The 25,366-nt window shown below is 37.4% G+C and overlaps 1 protein-coding gene across 9 annotated transcripts in view; it reads left to right on the forward strand.

The window, feature by feature from the left end:
• nrxn2b (neurexin 2b) overlaps positions 1-25,366 on the forward strand; it is a 1,142,582-nt gene that overhangs the window by 1,079,950 nt on the left and 37,266 nt on the right. For all 9 annotated transcript variants that reach the window (XM_055228872.1, XM_055228867.1, XM_055228869.1 and 6 more), the window contains one exon: positions 16,820-16,909. In XM_055228872.1, the coding sequence (XP_055084847.1) occupies positions 16,820-16,909 (90 nt within the window). The remainder of the gene's footprint in view (positions 1-16,819; positions 16,910-25,366) is intronic.

Below are 25,366 nucleotides of genomic sequence, written 5' to 3' on the forward strand. Positions count from 1 at the left end.
TATAGCAGTTATTTCTTCATGCTGTCTGCACTAAAACATTTTTATTTTTAGCTGTTGATGGTACTGTGAAAGCCCACAATATTATGTTGAGACCTTTGACAATATTTTTTTTATAAAAGCCAAGATTTTAAACAATGATTTTCTCAACAGTAGTCTCAGGTGTGTTGAAACTTTGTGAATTAGGTTATTTTTCCATCCCTGACAAGTTATCTCAAATCTTTATCCTGTTCTCAATTTATGTGTACAGTAGACACATTTTCTCAGTGATATTATTTGATGTGTAAAACCAAATCAACTTGTAAACAATCTTTTTTTGTCATTTTTGGAGGACAAATCATGTCTTTATCATAGAAAATTGTTACATAAACACCACAAATTCTTCAATATGCAAACTAGCACATGCAACTTGTTGTGTACACATTAATTACCTTACAGCTATAGGGCTGCATAGCTAAAACTGATGAGCTAACGGAGAACACGCTGGGGGTAGCAAGCGCCTGTAAAGTGTCACCATCATGATGGATGAGCTCTCGTGTGTTACTGAATAATAAGCAGCTAACAAATTGGATTGTATCACAGCAGGAGGATTACACACAACCTTACAGAGTACATAGCAAGGGTAAGGCATACACAACCCAAAGCAGAGGGCTGCAGGGATGTCATAAACGACTCCAAACATACAAAGGCAAATTCAATCACGGTCTACTATGTTAATTTTGAAAAGATGGTAAAGTGTTTAATACGAGCCATAAATCAAAACAGGCATATGGAGGAAGAGGAGCGGTTGTCAAGGGTTGTTTTGTTGGTGCGGTGGCATTTAGCGAGACTATTTAGTGAAAGGGTTGACCATTACAGACAGAAAAGGCAAGGCATGCACGACAATGGCTGGGATGGCTGCTAAAATTATAGTTTTCTGAGGTAACAAAAGACCAAGAAGAATTCAGCTCTCCAAACTAACTTGGAAGATGATGTCTCTAAAAATGGTGGAGCAATAGGAAAGGATAGACTTGCATTTCAGCTGTAAAAGGTCATAAGTTAGTATCGTCGAAGTGGCAGTTCTGAGCCAGTAGCAGCGTGGTTGTGGTTAATATTCATTTGTCTAGGCCTGTCACAGTAACAAAAAATAAATAAATAAAAAATAGATAATAAACGATAATACTAAAACTAATTTATGCTACTGACTCAGTAACCCTAAACCAAGAGTATCCCCCAAAACTGTAAATGTTCAAAATTGTTAGCATTTAAGCAGAGGTAGGTAGAATAACCAAAAAAATTATAATAATCAGAATAATCTTAGTACAGTAAGTAGTAGTCAAAAAAATAACCACTAAAAAAACAGTAAGAAACTACTACTCAAGTAAGAGTAACAAAAAGAATAATGTCTGGGCATAACATGTGATGTATCAATTGAAGTGAATGTAATGTGAAGGACAAAACATTAAATAATCTGGTGTTTTGTGCACTGGTTCAATGATAGGTAAAAGTAAGCCAAACTTGTACTCAAGTAACAGTATTGTTACTTAACAATAAAAATATAATATACTGAAGTAAGAGTAAAAATATGGTGCTAGAAAAGTAGAAGTTACTCAAGTAAATGTAACTAAGTAAATGTAACTGAGCACCACCCACCTCTGAACTTTAGGTGTTAATTTGTATAGTCACTACTCCTCAAAATACCTCATTCAATGTTTCTTTTTCTCCTTGTGTTCACCGCTTTACACATTTAGATATGTACAGAAGACATCAAAAATACAAACAAGATATTTTGGATTGTAGTAAAGAGAAGAAAAAAAACGTAACTATATTTTTCTTTATATTTTACAAAATCTTCAAAGGAGCCATCCTTTGCTTTGTTGACAGCACTTGATGAAGCCACGTGAAATGGTTTTCACTTCACAGGTGCCTTGTCATGGTCAAGGAACAAGTGGCACATGCCAAGGATCAAAGCAATGGCTAGCTATTTTGAAAAAAATCTAAAACAAGTTTTGAGTTATTCTGACTTTCTCTTTTGTTCATTTGTAATTTTGATGCCTTCAGTGAGAATCTATAATGCAAATAGTAATGAAAATAAAGAAAAAGCATAAATTAAATAGTGTGTTCAAACCTTTGTCTGGTAGTGTATAGCGAATCACACAAGTAATTTATTCAACGCTCTGCTGCTCAGATCATGGTGCAGAAACACAGTAGTACAAAAAAATAGCACCAAAAAAATCACCACTAATACAAAGAAAAAGTACTAATAACAAATACTGACGCCCAAAATGTAACTGTTGCATCTGTCATCTATTGATCGATAAACTGATAAAGTAAATACCGTGACAGGCCTACTTTCGCAAAATCCACAATGTCTAGGGTACTGCCGCCCCTGGTTGTACACAACAACTTGACAAACGTGATGCAATATTAGTAGTTTCATTAGTGGGATGATATCTGTGTCTCTTCGGTCTTCCAGGTCTGATTCATAGCAAAAGAAAAAGAAAATCTGTCAACTGGACAAATTGTTGTGGGAGTGAAGACGTTTCGCTGCTCATCCAAGTCGCTTCTTCATTTCTGGTCTGATCACTGGTGGACACTGCCTTATATCTATTTAAAGGAGCTAGCTACAGTGAAACTCAAAACAACAGTTTTTTTATAGTTTCTTCTTGTAGCCTAGACCTGTTGTGTTACCCCAAGTGTGCACAGTGCCTGACTCCTACTTAGCATAGTCATTCAAGCCCCTAATGAGTGACTTCACACCTATTAGCATCCTGGTTAGCAGTGTGTACAGTTGACAGATTGTATTTATTTTTTTGCTATTAGTGGGATGCACACTGATTGCATTGTGATAGTGCTGTGAAGGAGGAGTGACTTAACAAGGGGCGCATAATGGAAGGGAGACTTGGAGCATCAAAAACGCAAGTGAAACTTATACATACATGTTATTACACTGGTTTCGGCGAATGTAGTATTTTCAAAATAATAAAAGGTAATGCCCCATACAATTAAAATATCCCCTGTTTAAGATTCTGCTTTTTTGCAGTGCAGCATATGGGCAAAAACACAGAAAGCACTGAGCAAATGTGTTCTGACAAAAAAGCACTTGAAATGTCTCCTCTTTAGGCCACAACAACATGAAAGCACTCGGAATCCCCTGTTAACATCCTACAAGTGTATGGGACCGGACTTGATGGCTTTAGCCTACAGACAATACAGCGCTCAGACAAATGTCTGCCAGCGCATGGACCAGATTCAGTTTGGATCCATGATGCGAGGAGCATGTGTCCGTGCAGCGATGTCCGGGCTACACTCCGGTGAGCAGCAGATGAAAGATGAGAGCACCGCGCCGGGCACACAGCAGAGTGCACCCCCATGTAGTGGGGGCTGCGCTCTGCTGTGGATAAAACATCTCCATCTTGGCACTGTACGGCTCACATGCTGAGGGAGCAGTGCATGTGTGTAAGACTGGACACTCTTAGTTCAATGACTCTAGTCGACTAAAATAATTCTTGGTGGTCTAAAGACATGTGGTGCTGACCGATTAGTCAAATAAAAACAGGTGTAGCAATAGGCCTGTTATAATAAATACAATATTGACTTATAGTTCAAAACATGACAGATGAAACAATAATTATTGAGGGTCAATATTTCATATATCATGAGGACTTTTTTTCTGTACTATAATGATATTTGAGCTGTAGAAGCTTGAATTATGAACTTCTATTACTCATTATAGCTTGAACTGACTACTTAAGTAGGCAACAGTAGCTCAGTTGATAGAGTTTTTGTCCACGTTCCGGGTTTGTGATGTGATCACAGGTTTGTGATTTCAGCTCTCGCAGATGAATGCTGTCATTGTGTACTTGGGCAAGACACTTAACCCACGTCGCCCCCAGTGTCTGCATACACGGGTATATGAATATGTGTCTAGTTACAACGCAGTGACATTTTGGACGATTATTGGAATAGAGTAGCAGATCCAAGATGGACTGAGATGATTACTTACTGTGTAACTCTTACAGTTTTTAAAGTAACTTATTTTACATTTGCATGGCTAGAAGTATACCCAATTATATGTACATGTTTAACAATTAGAAAGCACAATTACCCAAGAAAACAACTCATTTATGATAGCAAAAGTAGGCTAGTTGTAATTGGCTACTTTCCACCCTTGCAAATATAGCATGACAACTTTTAACTCCATGTGGCAGGTTTAATGACTATAAACTCCTACCTCAAAAACAAGTCTAAAGATATGCATCTCTCACTATCTGAGGGTGTAAACACTCGCGGGATATCACGTCACCAGTTTCCAACTAGGCATCTCTGACTTCTCCACGGAATGTCGTAGTGATTATTTTCGGTACCAAGAGGTGTGTGAGTTAAGTCAAGTCACTGTGACTGAATTCGGCCTGCTCCCTGCGTGATCATGATTGGTCCTCTGCGGGGATTGGTGCCTGCACAGTTGGATGGTGGATCCCAATTACTGTCCCGTGGATGTGGGGAAAATGTGAGGAAGATGACGAGCGAGATAGAGAAACGAACATAGCAAAGGCAGGGATGAGACAAAAGTATATCGTGCCCTCAAATACAGTTAGAGTCTTTGAAATATATATAAGAAAGGTTAAAGGTTGTAAAAACAGTTTTGTTTTTTAAATCAATATTCAGTATTAAGTTATTAAAATGTCAACTAATGTGAAGATTACTAAAAATATATATATTTTTTTTCTTAAGCAACATACTTTATTGTTACTTCCAGTCACAATCAGTAGATATGGAGATGGTTGCAGCCTGCAGGTGGAGGGGCATCCTGGCAAAAAAACGACAATAAGAATTGACCTAATTCCTGTGATATAAAACTCTCACACCTATGTTCCAACATGACAGTTCTCCATTAATATACAAAAACATGATACGAAACTGTACACAGTGACTTGTCTAACCTGATTTGATATGTAGTAGTTTCATTAATAAAATGCAGGCTGATTATTATGTGAAGAGGGAGTGACTTAGCAACTAGTTCTGTTTTTTCACAGTAAGAATCAGGTTAATTTTCTTTCACTTTAATCACCACATATTTCATCAGAGGTGACATTATTAGCGAATAAGCTCTGTAACATGGAAGATGACCCCCTATGTAGTTGGGAATACTGCTTTAGGTAATTAGAAAAGAGAGTGGAGTTTCAAGAGTTGGAGCGGTGGGGGTTGTGTGCAAATCCACCTCCAACTTGAAAGGTGCCTAGGATCTTGGAAGGATTGATATACATGCGGTGTAGATGAAAGATGTCTTTAAAACCGCCAGATATTATCCCACCGAGAATCTCCTTATTTCAACAAAAGAGAAGCAGAGCTGAGGTAAAAAGCTCTCTCCTCTTTCTGTCAGAACATGAAAAAACATCAGACAGTCTTGACAAAAAGGGGTCTGCCGCCATAAAAAAGGACGTATTTGGCAGTCATTTGTTTACTGAGGCCTAGGGGTCCCTTTTTAAGAAGAAGGCTGAAACAATGGATTGTCAAAACAGTTGTCAGGAGTTACTTAAGCATTGCAATTACACATTTTTTGTTGTTGGTGATGTTGATTGGACAGGGAATAGATGTTTGAAGTTTTGAAAGTTTTTTTTATCTGTACCACTAATTTAAGCAGATATGGAGCATTCCTCCAAGGGATAGCAGAAGTATTGGTGATGGTAGTAATAGTAGCTGCTGTTGGGGTGGTAGAAGATGTATTAATAATAGTAGTAGTAGTAGTAGTAGTAGCAGTAGCAGTAATAGTGATGGCCGAAATGTTCGTGGTAATAGTGGTAGTGGTGATAGTATTCGTAATGGTGGTGGAAGGGGTAGTACTGTTTCTACCTGGTAGTAGTAATAGTAGTAGTAGGGTAATAGTGTTAGAGGCAGTAGTAGTTGATTTCTTTGTAGTGGTGGCAGTAGTAGTAGTTATTAGTAGTAATGATGACGTAGTGGTGGTATCCTTTTTATATTATAAGATTGCTCCAGTACATTTAGCATTTAGATTATTCTGCCGCTCCCCACTTTAAAAAAAACAACAACAAAAAACAAAAAACAGATATGCTCCTTCATGCTCCCTGTTCTCCAAAAGGGCCAGTGGACATCAAAACCATCCATCTAAATGAAAACCAATGAAAACTGGAGTCTAGGGCTGCATGCTTTCTGTGCAAGAGTGAGGTAGGGGGGAGAGTCCATGGCCCCCAGCCAGTAGTCTCCATGTGATCCCACTCGGCTGAATGGATTTCCGATGTGGGCGTCCTCCACACAAGGGCATCCGCTGCCTGCTGCGCTATGTGAGAGGGGTCCTGCAGGGAGTCCTTGGAGAGTGTGCGGTGCCATGTCCTGTCACACATACAGACACTTGTAGACCAGTGGTAGTGAAAGGTGATACACGGTTATGCCTGTACTACTGTCTTCAGAATGTTGATAGAGACACTCCCAGAATGCACTGCTCTGTCTGTGCCAGTCAGTCAGAATGCCCTTGTGTGTGTGCTAGTTTATCTTGTTGGGCCAGTAAAAGAGACGGGGTATACTGATGGTGTGAATGAGTTTTAACAGTTATTTTTGCTTTAGACAACCCTTTACCATTTCAAATCATGCAATTTGAGTTTCTAACTTGAACATACAATAAAGTATATAAACATACATTCTGCTTTTTTCATAACATATCTCTACATCTAGTTGTTAAACAGCTAAAATAATATTTCTACAACTTGTAATTCTTAATTTCTCAAGCCTAATTTAGGTTGGAATTATGTCCACTTATTGTTGAGTTATTGGTGTTTTTTTGTATGTTTCACATGCTTAAAATGAATGTTGAAATTGTATTGCAAAATATACATTCTGGTACTCGGGGTGCAACTAGTGATTATTTTAGTTGTTGGCCATTCAGCAATTGTTTTATATTAGTAAACATGTCTAACAATTATTTTATTGTGTTTTAAAACTTATCTATTTGCTTTTGTTGTAAAACTTCTTTTACGTTTAAGTCTGCATTGTCAACATAACAATTAACAATTATTAAATATTGTATTATTTCCCCTCTATCAATCATATATCTCACAGGTGTATTATGATTGCATTGTTTTGTATGTCCTGTTTTGCACATAAGGACCAGTGCAGGTTTGATTCTGGCGTAAAGGGAAAAGAGTGTATCATATTTTGTAGATGTTCTCATTAGTTTGCACTTGTTGAAAATACTTACATTTGAACATTGTAAACATGCAAGTTACTGAATTCACTATACAGATAAAATATGTCTTTATACTGTGGTCACAGTGGGTTAGGAATGTTTGCCCACCAATCAATCGGTCATTGGTTCAAGTTTCACCTGACCTTGAATGAATACATGCAAGTCTAGAAAATCAAAATAAGATGAATGCATGATGTATATACGGGCATCTATCTCTTTTTTTCCATGCATTCAAGGAAAATTTTGAATGCTCTATCAAGAAAATGGCCAAGTCTCCACCAGAAAAGTTATAGCTTACTTTAAAAAGTTGAAATGTAAATCCAGGCCAATTTATAAGTCAGAATGTTCACAGCAAGAATGCATGTTCTTCAGATCTTAGCCAGAGAAAAGAAATGGTTTGAGAGAGGAGTTAAAGAAGCTATTTTTGTTTGAATCTTTCCTTAAACAGAAATGGGGGCCTGAGACATAATCTCTCCCCCATCTACAATTCCATCCTCAGACCCAGAACAATGAGAACAATAGCAGGGTTGTTAAGGGCTGAATAGGGTAGTTTCAGCTGAAACTGGAGACAATAGCTGTTTACAGTTTCAGGGCAGTTAGCCCCTCCCCTCAGATAGATTTAAAGGCAGTGGTCACCAGCATCTGACCATAACTGAAGAAGCGGCTTGGATGAGCAGCGAAACGTCTTCACTCCTACAAGATTTGTCCAGTTGACAGATTTAACTTCGTTGTTTGCTATGTTTTTCTAAGGTGTTTTTAGCAACCAAAACACCTGTATTTGCTGTATGTTCCATACAGTGGAACATTCCAGGCAAAGCAATGACATTTCCATGGAGACAAGCAGGTGGTGCACTCGCATTAGAAAAGTTTCACAGTGCATGTTTAACAATTGGCAAATGAAAAAATAATGTTTAATGAGTACTTTTTGTTTGATTAATGAAATTTTAGTCAGCAAGGCAGACTTTTTATGCCTAGCATGTAAACTGACCAAATCCCTCTATTACCTTATAGGAAATCAAATCTTACAAAATTTTGGGGTTGAAAAAACAAAACAAAAGTGCAACTAAAAACCTTGTGGGATTAAAAATAAAATAATTCCGGCCGCTGGCTACCTTCGGAATGTAGGGCACGCAGTTTAAGGTAGAGAGGAGGAAAAAAAATGAAGGGAGAATTGAGTGGTAGAAAACCCTAATACACCATGACAGAGGGAAGAGACAGCGCACAAAGCCAGGAGGGTTCAGACGAGATGGGACAACAAACAAAATGAATAAGAGAAGACGTATGCCAGAAAGTAAATTATGTTTTCTGTAATGGAATCAGTAGGTGTGTGTGGTGTCTGCTTTCAACCACTAGAGGGAGGTGTAAGAAACTTAAATTATGAAACTCAAGTTTATATATATATACACAGAGAGAGAGAGAGAGAGAGAGAGTCATACTTACACATATTTTCATACTTGCTTATTAAAATGCAAATTTCAAAACAGAACTTTTTTGATTCTTTGACAACTGGATTTTTTAAATTTTTATTTACTTGCTCTTGAACAGTAAAAATGTATTAGATTTCATTGATCTTTTTCAATATATCGATTTTTTTTCATATCCACTATCTTTGGCCGTGGTCTGAGTTTGGTAACAGTTTAGTCCTAGCGTTTGTGTGGAGTGTGTAAAATTTTGAGGATTTGAATTTCATTATCATTATATGTCAAATATAAATACAACAGTTGTCATATCTTAGTTTAGAGATTAAACTGAAGGTTTTTTTGTTTTGTTTTGTTTTTTCTTTCAAATTCATCAATCTACTTTATGAAATTAAGTATTAGCATTTGAATGCACTTCAGACTGTATATATAGCTCTAGGCAGAGAACATGATATTCTTGAATCATATTTTACATAGAAAAAAATAAGACGTTTATGAACATTCAAATAACATTTTTTCTTTTTTTCATATGTACTTCCCATGTCACATGCCGCACTCCGCTCTTCCACTCTTGCTAAATGTTTTGATTGCAGCCTCGACAAAAATACACCCAGCCATGCTCATTTCCTTACCCAGGTGCATCACTTCAAGATAGCAGATAAGACATATGGGAACATATGGCTAATTGGCAAAAATGGTGTGGAGAAAAGTGTGTCCTAGTTGAGACATGTTACATAACAGAAGTCATTAAATTGTCCCAGTGCTTTCGAGTTAATTTAAAGTCACATGTTTTGAAGTGGCCTGCATGAGATTAAAAACTCTGGCACGTTTGCAAAATAGACTATGATTTTATACTATTGCTAAGGCTGTATGATGCGGGAAAATGAATCAATGTTTACTGAACTGAAATAAGATTATCATCAAGTTGCAGACTTTTGGTAATAATGTAATGTCCTCTTTCAAAATGTATTATATTGTTATTGCTTACATTGCTATGCCCCCATGTGGTCTTGCTGTACAACTTGCTAACCCCAGTTTTAGACCTCTTGTGATTCTTGGAGAGTCAGACGTTCTGCAGATATTGTACTAAAATCTTGGTCAGGAGTATCTAACAGTGGGCTTTTCTTAATTTTAGCTAAGTTTGTTGGGGTACCAATCTGAACCATTTTGCAAGTCTTGTGTCAGTATTTTCATTTGGAGTACTTAACTGGACCCTTCACAATATCTTGAATAAGAATATTGGTCTGGAGTACCTATTTGGTCTATTCTGCAAATTATAAGCAATTTGGTTTAGAGTACCTAGCTTGGACCTTTTCCAGATATTTAACTAGAATGTTGGTCTAGAGTACCTAGTTGGACATTCTGCAAATTTAGAGTTGCAATCTTTGTTAGAAAGTATTTAGCGTATGCTTTTTTTTAGATCTTTAACACAAATTTTGGCCAATAGCACCTACCTTGCTTGAACAAGAATGTTGCTTAGGAGTAACAAGCTGGACCATTCTGCAGGTTTTGAGTCTACATCTTGGCTTAGGGTGCTTCTAGACCCTTCTTCATATTTTGACGCATTTTTAATCAGAATACTGGAATATTTGTCAGGAGTCTCTGGTGGACCACTGTGCAGGTCATTAGTCAGCATTTTGATTGACAGTACTTAAGAATTATGAATCTGAATCTCACTTAGGAGTAGCTTGGTTTATGTATGAGTGCCTAGCTAGCTGGAGTATTCTGAAACTAGTGTGTCAAAAACTTAGGAGTACCTAGCTGAACATTTATATAGATCTTCTTATTCGACATTTTGGTGAGTACCTACCTGGACTTAACACCAGATCTTTACTTAGACTCCCGCCTATAAATCTTGAACTAGAATCTTGGCTACCAAGCTGCAGGTCGTTTGTCAGCATATTTGACTGGGAGTACCCTTCCTTAGATCTTCAATTACAATCTCAGTTAAGACAACCTAAGTAGTTTGACAGTTCTTAAGATCTTTAACTTGAATATTAGTCAGGAGTACCTAGCAGTACCACTTTGCATGTCTTTTAGTACCTAGCTGAACTCCTCCCTAGATGTTCAATTTCTGTATATTCTCAGGTAGAAGTATCTCAGTAGTTATACTGTTCTTCAGATGTTGGACAGGAGTACCTAGCTATTGAACTTGCTTATTGTGCTTATTTTATTTTTCCTTTTGCTGGCTATTTTGGTTGAGGCACATGTCTTAGATCCACAGAAGACGTGAAAATGAATCATTCGGCTCATTTGGGACACCCACTCCATACATGCCTCTCACCTCTGCCCATGTATTCCATATGCTGATCCTATCTACATACCATATGTTTCAACCTACTTTATAAGTGCACCGTGTAACTTTTCTGATAGAATGCTAAAACTTTACAACCTCATACAACCTATTTTTGAAAATTAAATAAATTATATATGTTAAATGCCATACTGTGGAAGATTCTAGGCAAAGCAACAACATGATCATGAAAACAAGCTGCAGACATACACGCTACCAAAAAAGTAAGCAGTGAACCTTTAATTTTTAAAATGATTTAAGGTTTTAAGGGGCCAGAATTAATTATAGCATTAATTTAATTTGTCATGTTGAGGATTAAGTAATTCATTTCTACAAGTCAAGTCTGACTTTAAAAAAATGTCCAATTATTTCAACTTCTAACCATTCTGATCATGATTGCATTCTTTCATGTTATAGAATGTAACTTTACTAATATCATATTTCTATATGTAAAAACAATAATAACTTGTCTCAGCCTTAAAGGTGGAGTCCAGGGTCTGATACCTGCTTTCCTTGTGACGATATTAGTGCTTTCCTGAAATGTTCCACAGTATGCCATTAAACTTATCTATGTTGCATTGATTCTGTTACAAGTTATTAAATTACCTTGAAAAACATGCAGCTTTGGCCTGGTCTCATTTCGGCCTCAAGAGCCTCTTATACAATACATCTGTACTGGGGCAAGATTTAGCTCAACTACATGAAAGAAAATCGGGTATAGCCACTAAAATAAAGCTCCACTGTAAAATGTGTCTTCAGTGTGTCCCCTTAAGCGTAGCCTAGCAGATGTTTGTTTTCCATGAAGCTAGCAACACAGCATCACAAGATTAATGAGAGCCTTACAGTGGACTTTTCTCTGCTCTCCTCCTTCATCAGTATGAGGAGCGCGGGCAGCAGGTGGGGGTAGTAGGCCCCCTGGGAGCAGGGAGGTAGGCTATTTTAGATTACTGCAGAAGCACATGGCTAAGCAAAGCATTTACTTATGTACAAGTTATAGAGTACTTCAATATAAATGATTTTCCCGTAAAGAAAAGTAAATATGTTTGTTTGACAGCAAGGATATGGAATAACTTTATTAAATAATTTCAACATTTGTATTTCTTGCACCGCTCCTCCAGATAGTTAGTAATGGTACTCCTAAATTAGTACTATTTTTGGGTACTCAATATCAATATATATTTTTGCTCAGTGCAAGTATGGCACTTGCCATATTGAGATAAACTAACAAATAATACCAGTGGCCTGCATGTTAAATATTAAAAAGGGAATATTTTACTTTCTACCAGGTTATAATGTTTCCTCATCAGAAATATGTACAGTTCTTTCCAACACTGATAAGCTGACATAACCCATGCTCCCTCACAATAATTTTACATAAGTATACAAAAGCATGATACAAAATAATATACTACAAATACAAGTTTGATGCGATGTGCACTTACTTTAATTTGTGGGATGCACTGATTGTGTTGTGATAGTGCTTTGAAGGAGTGACTTCACACAAGTATCAAAGGGAGGGGGGACTCTAAGTTTCAAAAAACAAAATTGAAACTTATAAAACATATTTAACGAATGTTAATACTTTTCATCATAAAAGGTAAAATGGTGATCTAAATATGTAATGTGTTAGCAATTAATACCCTATAGAAATGTAATACCCCATCTTTAACTAGACCAAAAAACAAGACTAAACCAGTCTCAGTTATAGATATTTTGAAAGGAGATGTAATTTGCATGCTTCATTAGAACTAATTTTTGTACTAGGGGATTTGTTAACGTAATGTTTGGCTCAATATGTTACTAAGACTTCTAAGAGAAAATGTATGACACTTTTCACTTGCACAGGTATAAACTTGTCAAGAAGCTGTATTTTAGCATTTGATTCTGTGCTATCCTCAATTTATCTCAATTTAGTTTTAATTAGAAGAACTAACTTTTAAGTTTTGGAAAGTTTAGTGACACCAAATAAATGTAGCTGGTCTTTATGGAAATATTTAATTTACAATGTTTACAATATGGACATATATTTACAAGGTAATTATGTACATTTTTACAGTCCATGTTTGCATAATAGATGTAAAAGCCAAGAAATTCTTCAGTTCATATATTTACAAGTCCTTTAGAGTATGTCTGTAGACCAAGAAATCAATAAAAATAAATAAAAGTCCACAGTCTGGAGTGTCTGATTAGGAGGCTGAAGTCGTGCTGAAAAACCAGACGTGTCTTTCCAACTCCAGCTCATTCTTTCGGAGGGATCTTTTTCCAGACAACCCTGGATGAAATCTTTTCCCTCGCTAGTTTTCATTGACAGCTCTTCAATGACACATTCGCTCGTTGCAAAATCGCTCCCGTCTCCATTTAGAAGTTCATAAGTGATCACCCTGAGCTGCCACACAGAAGTAGGACCATCCCTGTACCTCCCATCTAGGAACAGCTCCGGGGGGGAGTAGTTCAGAGTGCCAGTGTAGGAGGTATAGGACATAGCGCTAACTGTACAGTCACATCTAAAGTTTATGATCCGGACTCGAATGCCTTCCTCGGCCTCTTGGATCATGATGTTGTTGGTTTTCAGGTCTCTGTGGAACACCCTCTTGTGATAGAGGTCTTTCAGGGCTAGGACCAGTTGTCGCATGATGTCTCTGAACGTGTGTTCAGGCAGAGGGTCATGGAGGGTCTATGGAGGGGTTGGGTCTCTCCATGACGATGAGGATCCGTGTGTCCAACACGAACCAGTTGAGGAGGGAAACAGCAGCAGTTTTGCCCACCCTGTCAGCTCCATCTGCTGCTCTGAGCATGAGGTAGACCTCCTTAGGCAGGTTGTAGAGCATCCCACAGCTCGCCATGGAGATATAGTCCACCTTGTTCTTCGGGACGTGCTTGATGGCCACCTACAAATCAAATAACAAAAATCTTAATTACTGCACAGATCAGTTAAACAGTTAGCAAAACTGTCCCCTTAAAATTGGGTTCTAAAATTAAGATAAATAACTATCAAAAAAACAGACTTTAATCTAAGCATACTACTAAAATATTAGAATAAACATAAACGGAGTAAAATGCACTAAATCCTTTGCTCGACCTGATCTACCAGTTGAACTTACCCTTAGACCACATGTGTCAAACTCAAGGCCGCGGGGGCGAAATGTGGCCCTCCACATCATTTTTTGTGGCCCTTGACAGGGTAGACAGAGACTGCAGCGCATTGTGCGCTCTGCTGAGAAGGTGATTGGCTGCAGCCTTCCATCGCTACAGGACCTGTACGTCTCCAGGACTCTGGGGCGAGCAGGCCATATAGCAGCTGACACTTCTCACCCTGGACATGGACTATTTGAGCCACTTCCCTCTGGTAGGAGGCTACGGTCCATTGGGACCAGAACCTCTCGTCATAAGAACAGTTTCTTCCCCTCTGCCGTTTGTCTCATGAACAGTTTATAATATTTGCACAAAACTGGACACTTTATAACACTGACACTTTAATAAGTCATGTGTGCACTGTTGTTCTGATGCTGCTGTTGTATATATTTTCTACCTTTAAGTATTTTATTTTATTTTTTAAGCATATCTTTTTTAACTTCGTGCATGCCCTTATTTGTATTTGTATTTATTCAGTTTGTTTTATGTTGCACTTTATCACCGAAGTAAGTTCCTAGTTTGTGAACTGTGTTCACAAACGATGGCAATAAAAGGATTCTGATTCTGAAATTAAAAGGTATGATGATCTTAAAATGTCATTTTATCAGGAGATACGCAGTTACACATCCACATTTTCATTTCTAGGCAAATGCATATGCAATATTTGTAACTTGAATAAGTAATAAATACAGAAACAGTTAATTAACAAGTTAAAAAAGTAGTTAGATTTTACATCTGGCCCTTTGAGGGCAGCCATTTTGCTGATGTGGCTCTCGGTGAAAATGTGTTTGACACCCCTACCTTAGACAATCAGACTTCCGCACACCTTTGTAGACTGATCCAAAACCTCCGCTCCCCGGCTTATGGTCCTGCTCATAACAGGCATTAAAGTCCTCCAGACCTCCAGCATGGGCCAGCTGGGCCAAGAGGTGGCGCTGTTGTGCCCTGTCAGCCTGTCGGGGCATGTGCCTTTTCACTGTGGGAACAGATATATTTATGTCAAATATACTGCATACTTTTTAGTAGTATTTTGTGTTACAATAAAATATTTACCACTTTTTGTGTTTCAAACTTTTAATCAAAGGAAAAGCAAAACATATGCATATTTGCATTCAAACCTGTATTGTTGGGATAACAGTTTACCAAGTATTTCGCCTATGTCTACGATGTGAGTCTTTACTGGTGAAGTGACTTGTGTGCTTACTGACCTTCCTCAAAGTTGGAAATGGGAGGGCTAGAACTACGTTTGCGTTTGGACATGTTTGAGAGCACGTGAAAACTCACAAAGATGAGTGGGATTGTGGAGCTGGAGAGAGATATGTGAGTGTGTGGTTCTTTTCAGAGAGAGTCAAGAAACTGAGAGAAGTTTGTCTGGTACTAAGGTACATCTAGAACTGTGATGTCATGTCAGGCATAACCATGGGAATTGGAATGCAGGGTTTGAATGGGTTTTAATATGAAAATGTAATGAATATGTTTTGGAGTTTGTTTTTTTGTGTTTTTAATACATATCCATAGGCTTTCATTATAGTTATATGTAGTTTATTTGATATTTCTCTCAACATTTTCAGGAGATTTGATCAGCTGTACTATTAATTCCCAAAAATTGTTAGGTTGAATTTATCCCAATAATTGTTTGGCACAATTATTAATTCTGTTTTGTCCATACACTTTTTACACCGTACACCTTGTATCTATTAGGGTTGTCAAAAGTATCAAAACCCTGATACTAAGTGACATTAAAAATAATACATAAACCTTTTTTAGGAGGTAGCTGAAACATGTAAAGCAGGTAAATAAACACTCCCGTTTGACAAAACTCACTATTTCTTTGTATTGAAACTAGACACTTCTTTGAGCAAATATTGATACTAAAAAGAGCTGTATCAGATCAGCATACCCCCATGGACCACTATGGAATATACCTGAATGACTGAGGGATTACACAGATATAAGGCCAAATGGTAATATAAAAAGTACTATGATTTAATGTTGAAAATCACATTGTACTGTAAATAAAGAGTGTTTTTACTATCATTTTGGTATCGTATCAGCATTGAGTATCGAGTAAATTTATTAATCAAGTTTGAAATTTTGACAACCATGACATCGCTAGTCTCAATCATGACAACACTAGTCTCTATATGTGAATTAAGTAAAGCTAAAATGAATATAGCTAAATCAAATTGAACTTGAGAAATTATTTTAGACTATTTTAAATAAATAACACATATTGTAACATTAACTCAGTATGGTGACAGAATGACAATTTTAGTAGAAATTTGCATTGCGAGTCAGGGAGCTGTGTTGCCGACAACCACATGCTAACAGTGCTAGCAAAGTGACCTATTGTACCCACATGCAAGTATATAAATATGTGTTCAACCAGCCAAGTGTCTTCCCTTGAACAACCATGCTTTTCTCTGAAATTCTTTTATAATGTCATGAATAACTTGCTTTATCTGAAATTGCATACAGTTTTTATGCTAATTGTGTTAACGCTTTGCTGTTTTGCTGTCTTTTTTATTTTACCTCATGATGCTAATGACTATGTATTGCCTCAAACCAAATGTAATCCTAACTTAAATCTTTCATAAATCTGTTTAACAAAAGCATACTAAAATCATTTAAACTCAAGGTAACTAGTCTGACTAAACCACCAGACTAAACATTTTCAAGTTCTTCCTATAACTAACACTGAATGAACATAACCTGCTAAATGTACCTAATGTTGCCCTTTTTAACCTTTCAACTTCCAGATTTGTAACCTTTCTTAATCTCTCTCCAAATTTCTTAAAGGGAACTTTGATAATGATCGCCTGGCTATTGCTAGACAAAGAATCCCATACCGTCTCGGTCGGGTAGTTGACGAATGGCTACTCGACAAAGGTAAAAAACCCTTTAACTCACTAATGACCTAACCGTCTAACCTGCGCTAACCACTCTGCCGGAGGTGCACTTCCAACATAAAATATCCTACAGATGCATTACTGAATCACCTATTGTAAGAGTAGGTACTTTAACTCTTTACTAGTACTTGAACCTTTTCTAAGGTAGGGGTGGGCGATAGTTACTAAAAATATTATTGTTATTTTTCCGAATGTTTTGATGTCTTGGTTGAGATTTATGTTTGGGGTTGCAAAAATATAAACCAATATCTATGTATTAGTGGACAACATCAGGCATCTTAAGTAGTGAATCAAATTTGAATTATCCTGCATATTAAAATCATGGAAGGGTGTGGAGAGCTACTTGTAGTTCTCAAGCTATGGTTAGATACCCCTTCCATAAAAACTAAAAACTCAAAACAAAATATATAATTTGAAAGGCACTCAAAATGACACATATAAAGGAAATGGAAAAGTTGGACTTATATAGGCCTAGTATGCTTCAGAGGGTTGGAGCGCTGTGATTGGTTATTCAAACCAACAGAATTATGGGTAAAGTTAGGGTTAGGAAAACAGTTTGATTTACTTAAATCAGAATCTGAATTACTGTAACTTATCCCCAATCTAGTACTAACCAACCTGAAACTTGGTTAGATATACGCTAAAAGATATACACAATACAACAATTTTAAAATTATCTTGTCAACAATTTATCGCCCACTTTTACTCTACATATACACAAATAATAGAATAGTGCCATGTTCTGCATCAGCTATCATGAACGTTGGCCATTACCTCCATTGGGGTGCACCTCCTCAGAGCAGATAATCTTCTGATAACTCAACATAACCTTCTAACCCAAACATGGCTGCTTCTCTATGTGTTTGGAAGCCACTAAAAGTTAAAGGGACTGTTACCATCACCATAACATTACAACATGATTCTATATTATCCTCCATAGACTTTATATACCCATGTGGTCTTTAACCCTTTGAGTGCCCAATGTCCCACTCGGTCCATGCTGTGTTTGTGCTGCTGAAGGTGGTGGATTCTAGCAACAAATAAAATGTGAAATAAAATAATACACTTGGGTTTAGAGTATGGATGCACCAACACTAGAATTGGGTATCAGTTTGGTATCGTTTCCAGATAAAAATGAAATAAATTAAAATAGAATTGTGGTGTTGTGAGGAGTTAATTCTAAGGAAAGAATTATCAATGTTTTGTCTCACCATTTGGCTAGTTTCGGTTGGTATTGGGTGGTATCTGTTAGTGTCAGCTGGTATCGGTTGGCACTTGAAGCCAAAATATGAATAGTGAAACTGACAAAGCAGAATTAGGGAGTCTGTACTTTAAAGATCGGCTCCATTTGACAGAAGCACTTAGAAGTGACAAAGATGGAGAGAAATATTAATAATAATATAAAATTTATATTTTGCTGTATTATAACAACACTGCATAATTTTCTTCACTACAATAAAAACATCCAAAATTTAAAAAACGATTTTATTTAAGTCTATATGCCTAGAACATGGCTTTAAAGAAAGAAGCAGTAAAATTAGCAAAAAAATAAATAAATTAAAAGAAATTTCTAAACAGACATATAGAGAGCCAATATTGCATTATTTCCAAAAGCTTGTAGCTCCAATAGTCAGCTGCTTTTCTGTTTAGGACAACTAACTAGTGCAATTCAAAATAAAAAATCTTCAGACAAAACAGATCAATAAGAGATGACTTACCGACTTATGAAAAGATTTTTGCACGCCACATGAGACATTAAGATGATAAAATGGAAACCCAATGTGATATTCTCTTTCTTATAAAGTTCCAAACGAGCATACACCAGTACTGTCAGAGCACACTAAACACTTTGATCAGGTGAAAGACCTGAAAACTGCTATTTGTTCTGGAGATCAAATTAGTCTCTAACATGTCCACAGGAGAGGTGAGTATAGGGAAAATTGTAATCAAATAAAAGTATAGTTATTTCAAACTCTAGCAGTGACATTAGTAGTAGCATTAGTAGTAGTAGTAGTAGTAGCAGTAGTAGTAGTAGCAGCTGTAGTAGTAGTAGCTTTAGTAATTGCTTTAGCAGTAGTAGCTTTAGTAGTAATTGCGGTAGTAGCTTTAGAAGTAGTAGGAGTTGCTATGTTTTAGTAGTAGTAGTAGCAAGGATAGTAGTGGTATTAATAGCTTTAGTAGTAGTAGTAGTAGTAGTAGCAATAGTTGTAGTAGTGGTAGTAGTAGTGTCTTTAGTAATAGTAGTAATAGCAGCTAAAGCAGTAGCTTTAGTAGTAAAAAGTAGTGACCTGATTCATTGTGTAACACATGATTCATATTTTGTATATTGTAATAAAAAAACATTAAATAAAGCACAAATTGTTGTAAATAATTGGAAAAATAATGTTCAAGACACTTAATAATTAAAATATTCTCAACCGTAAGCTTTGACGCTCATTACAGACTTACTCACCAAAGCTACTCCAAATTTACACCAGAGCAAATACTAGATTATATATATATATAAAAACACAGTAAATGTAATTATTACCCACTTGTAACAATCACATGTGCATAACATGTTTAGTAGGGCTTAGTGGACATTTTGTATCTCAAAGGGTTAAACACAAAGGGTCTTGCCTTAGTCTTTTTGGCTAAGTTAGAACATAAAGTCGACTATGACTTGAGAATCTAACCACCTACCAGCAAACCAAACTCTACCCTCTAACCACTGGCGGCTTCTCTCTTGTCCATTGGCTTATTCACCACTCTGTCTATTATGGTGTCAAATTCAGAGAGCCCCCAGTTATAATCTTGTTATAAATTCTTCATAAATTTTGGACCAAGATGGCGGTATTTGGAAGAACTTGGCCAGGGCGCGCAATCTCTGTCACGGACAAAACCATTATAAAAAGAAGCTAACTATTTTCTAACCTTGACTAAAGTGAACACCTTGACAATTTTTTCTAACAAAAAAACTCAGAGGGTTAAACTGAAATAACCAATAAATTTCAATCTAAACTAATTTAACCTGCCTATAAGGTCCCTTTAACGTTTATTGTTTTCACTGATGATAAATTGTGGGACATGTGTATGTCTGTGTGTGAAAGTGTTTGAATGGAGCATGGATCATTTTGGTGTTCAAATTATGGTCCATGCTTTTATTGGGCCAAAAGCATCTCATATGTGCTCTTGCCCCCTAGAAGTACACAAACGCAAACACACATAGTGACAAAAGTGTCTTGCCCAATGACACAGGCTGTGTCTTAATTCGCCAAAATACCCTTAAATGCACCATTCAAAGCGTGCATCGAAGGGCATTACATAACTTCTAACTTCCGTCGCAACAAGGACTGTCCCATTTCAATGCACCCAACGAATGCGCCAGACACGTGTGCCCTGTGGTTCCAGTGTTTCCATGAAGATCGGCCGCAACTGAAGCGTGCATCCATGCACACTTTGCGCACTGCTATATCCCATCATGCACAGCGTCTACACAAAAAAGAGAAGAAAATGGAGTGCACTGCACAATACACATTCAAATGTTCGTACTGGTTTACCTCATCTACAACAGTGCAACATGAAATTGTTAGGCTGGTTTGGGGCGGGGGACGTTATGTTGAATAAAGGAATGTACAGTTATTTCTAGACAATAAGAAAAAGAAAATACATTATTATCATTAGAAATTATTATTGCAATAATAAGAATAATGTAAGAATGTTCATTTCTGGTGTAAACGTCAAAGAGGACCAAGAGACTGAAACATAAAGTGGGGGGTTTAATGAGTTCCACACAGGTAAGCAACGGACTTTCCAGAAAGGATAGGTGGAGAGCCCTGAGATGTGCATGTTGACAGTTTTTATTGGGTCCCCCAATGAGTATATAGGTGTGAGGAGTTCCCCTCTTCTAATCCACACGGCATCTTCATAAGGCCCACGTTTGTCTGCACAACATCTTCATGAGTTTCCATGCATTCCATAGGTCTACTGGGGACGTGTCATTTACCTTAGCGTTAATAAATCAAGATACCAGTTTGATGTAGTGCTGCACTGTTAGAAAATACCTTACAAAAATAAGATGAAATGAACTGGCATGGCCTAGAAGCAGTAAACAGTGCCCTCTCCTGGTATGAAAGTAGTTTAGCCACAGATCAAATTAAACCTGGCCCAAATAATGAATCGTTAAACTGTAATATCCCACTTTATGTACAACTAATCAGTGTTCTCTGGTTTATAGACTATGAATGTAAAAATGATATTGTTACCTCTCTCTGTTATTACATTTTAACAAGGTATATTTTGTTAAAACTATGAAGTAGCTACAAATGGGAAAAAATCACTTCGAACGTTATATTTGCCTATTGATATTCAACAGGAAAGATTAATAACTTATTCCATTCAATCTAAACAGAAATAAATGGTTGCGACGACGACAACATCTTGACTCTTCTTCTACTAAATGATAAATAATTAAAAATAACGTACGTAACGTACATGCAAAGACAGTGGTGGAAGTACACTCCATGGCGTAGGCCTGTTCCATTTCGGCAAGATGGTGGCTAAACTGGGGACTGCTCATTTTCGGCTGGGTACTTCGAATGATACTTTGAGGAGTACTTCAAAGAGTATGTCAAATGATGCATTTGATGAATTGAGACATGGCCATTGGGTGCATTGAAATGGGACAGGTCTTGTTGCGCCAGAAGTTACATAACTGCCCTTTGACGCACACTTCAAATGGGCACATCTAAGGGCATTTTGGTGAATTGAGACGCAGCCACAATGACAGGATGCACTGGTCATACTAAGGACTGAACTGACAACATTTGGCACTGGTCATACCAGAGCCAAAAAAAAAGTGTATTAGCAATGACCCATGGTAAGTTTCAGAAAAATTTGGGTGCAACTTTGCCACAAATCACTCGGTCACACATTCATTCATATGATAGCAGTGGCTTGCCCAATGACAAAGTGACAGGATGCGCTGGTCATACCAAAGATTGAACCATAAACATTTTTGTTTATGGGCAATTGTACTACCAATTAGCCATGCCATGCTTGACAAAAAATTTGTGCCACTCTGCCACCAATCACTTAGTTACACAAATATTCATACATAGAAATAGTGCCTTTCCCAAAATTGTCTTTCCCAATGACACAAGTCTTTTTCTTTCAAACTCCATCAAAGGTGAAGCAGACTAAGGTAGCGCGAGTCATTCGGGCAAACCATCTGTCACCAATTGGTGGCTTCTACAGTTATAACACGACAGAGCTCAGCCCAACGCTGAGCACAGAGTTAGCCTGAGCGGGACTAAGCCAATGCAGGATTACCAGTGCCAGCCTGTCAATCAACTGCGAACGGACAACCTGATTGGTCAGTTTTAACACTAGGGTCAGCAGCTTGCAGCCAGAAGCCTCAAAAAAGAGAAGGCATGTGTAATTCCCAAAATAATGACGTAGTATAATCATTAGTTTTAAATGTGTTTGCTAAAATGTAAATAATGATGACGCACTACTGGAAATAGCATGACAGATTTGTACATATTAGCCAATGGACATGGTAATATTTACAGTTAGGCTTGCTTCCAAAATGTACGTCATGCTCCATAAACGTAAACAAGGGAAAGAAGGAAAAAAAAGCATTAAAAGAGTTATAGAGTTTGTTGGCTATGAAATTATACTTTATTTTAGAACTTCTACATACAACTAAATTAGCATGGCCCTAACTCTTTTCCCAACCAAAAAGTAGCTCTCATCTTTTATTTCACACTGTCCTTACTTATCCCAAAAAAAAAACACTATTCCCAACTCGCCACTCTTCTCTGTATCATCTGTTATCTTTACAACACTATCAACTCTTCACCATCACCACTTTAAAAGATAGGCGATTGGAGATATAACCCAAACCCATTCATTTGCTGCCTTGTCTAGTTGTACCATATCATCTTGAAAAACCTTGGGGCATCGTTGGCTTCACGCTGAATTTGAATCCCTCCGCTCCGTTGTCAAACATGATTAATTCATACTGTTCCTCCCATAACTTCACTGGAGCTAAGAAAAAGCAAAATAGTCTTAATTACCGCAGAGAGCTGGGTGCCGAGCAGATAAGGCAGGAGCTCTTGATAATGGACTTTGTCAGCAGCCCGGGCTCTCCCTGCTTTATGCGTCAGCCGTGTCCTGCTTTTTCCTGCTTTAATGTCTGTGAGGAACAAATGGAAATGCAATAAGAAAAACGCAAAACAAATAACACTGCCTGGACAAAAAAAAAGTCGCCACCAAAAATAACAGGTCATATACTCTAATATTTCGTTGGCTTTGATTGCAGCACGCACTCCCTGTGGCATTGTTTCGATAAGCTTCTGCAATGTCACAAGATTTATTTCCATCCAGTGTTGCATTCATTTTTCACCAAGGTCTTGCATTGATGATGGAAGAGTCTGACCGTTGCGCAAAGCCTTCTCCAACACATCCCAAAGATTATCATAGAATTGTGGGTTAAGGTCTGGACTCTGTGGTGGCCAATCCATGTGTGGAAATGATGTCTCATGCTTCCTGAACCACTCTCCACAATTTGAGCCTGATGAATCCTGACAGTGTCATCTTGGAATATGCCCGTGCCATCAGGAAAGAAAAAATCCATTGATGGAATAACCTGGTCACTCAGTACATTCATGTAGTCAGCTGACTTCATTCTTTGAGCACATATTGTTGCTGAACCTGGAGTAATTATCCAACAGCCAACAGAAGGCTCGTACCTTTTTCCTTAAATCCAGGTGGCAGTGTGTATATATATGATTAAAAAAAACGCAGTTGCCTCTTCCACAAGATCACTGATTTAACCAACAGAAAGTTAGAAAATCAACAATGAAACAGACAAGCATATCAATCAACAGAAAACAAGCAAACGGAGAACTGTTCCAGAACATCCCGTCTTTAGGCCTTCCTCCTTGACAAGGAAAAATTAAAATTAAAATTCAGTGGGAAAAAGATGCACAAATTACTTCAAATACAATTCCAGAGGGGAAATGAGAAGCAAAACAACTATAACATGGTTAAAACCTCTGAAAAGTCCATTTTGTTCCTTTCATGGCCATTGTCCCCCGCTATCGGCTGCCCCCCCGACTACACGTTTTCACATTCTGTTCTCACAGTTCCCATTGGGCAGTGTCAGAATCCCTCTCCTCTCTCATCGCACACGACCCCATTCTCAAAGCTCGCGTCCAGACTCCTACTCTTTATCCGTGGAATTTCACTTGTGTTCATAAGTCAGCCTAACAAAAGAAAGAGTATTCTCCAGAAGGACATGACACGGAAATCTACAGAGGAAAAATTCTACTATTGTGTGAGTAAAAGAAAGGCTGACAAAAGATAAAGTAGTTGTATCTGAATGAGCTAGAGAGAGGAGGTAAAATGAGGTGATGGGTGAAATAAGACTTTGTGGACTGTATGGAATGTAGAATGTAATCTTATTTAGGGATAGTTTAGCGCTGTTAGTGCTTAACATCTTTAATGGCGATAACAGAGGATTTCCCCAGATAACGGTATCGAGCTCAATACCGATATGGCCAACATTTGGCACCAATATTTTTACATTCCCAGTTTGTCTATGACTTTTTGAAAATACAAATAAGGGAAAATATTAATTTATATGCCAGATAAATAGTATAGACTTCATTATAACTTGTGGTCTATCCTGTGTCTAACAAGAATACTAACTTTATGTTAATTGATCAATACTCTTACTGTATGTAGCCTGCCCTTTAGGGTTGTGTGTACTAAGTGTTTTCACAAGTGCTAAAAAGTGGATACAGCTGAGATAACCTTACGGGCATAGCATAGATTTTGTTCTGGAGGACCAAATGAATATACAAAAGTGGGCGTCTTGGTTAAAATGTGCAAAAAAGAATGAGGAGGAAATGCAGATGAGGTTGTTTAGCGTGTGCTACTTGATTTAGCAAGATGACAGAAGCAAAAACTGTAAGGAACATATGTTTGAAAAACAAGTATAAATTATTTGTGGAGTATAGACAGTTCCAGTTTCTGCATTAAAAGTGATGTAAGGTGAAATGCATAATAGTTGAAGGCAGTGTAACAAAATGACAAACTTTACCTGTGACACCTGTCCCTCATAATCCACAAAAGAGGCGAGTGTGCAGTACAGTGTGTGTACAGTGCCAGGTGCGCCTGTTACGGGTTGCAGATCACCAATCTCTTGCCATATGATACCGGTCCCAAATGGCTAAGCCATGCACATGGCACGCTTTCGCTTGTGTCTGTTATACTCCCGCAAATTCAGCTCCGTTATAATGTGTTCCTAACTCAGCACTATTGGCACTATTGTAGGCTATGGTAGAAGCACGATATAAATCTGATGATATAAAAACAACAGAAATTAAAGCAGATATTATATTTTCTATTGGAAGATTGAAGAAAAAGCTACGGACTCAAATAAGCATAA

This window comes from Periophthalmus magnuspinnatus, chromosome 18, assembly GCF_009829125.3.
Source record: "Periophthalmus magnuspinnatus isolate fPerMag1 chromosome 18, fPerMag1.2.pri, whole genome shotgun sequence".
Taxonomy (NCBI): domain Eukaryota; kingdom Metazoa; phylum Chordata; class Actinopteri; order Gobiiformes; family Gobiidae; genus Periophthalmus; species Periophthalmus magnuspinnatus.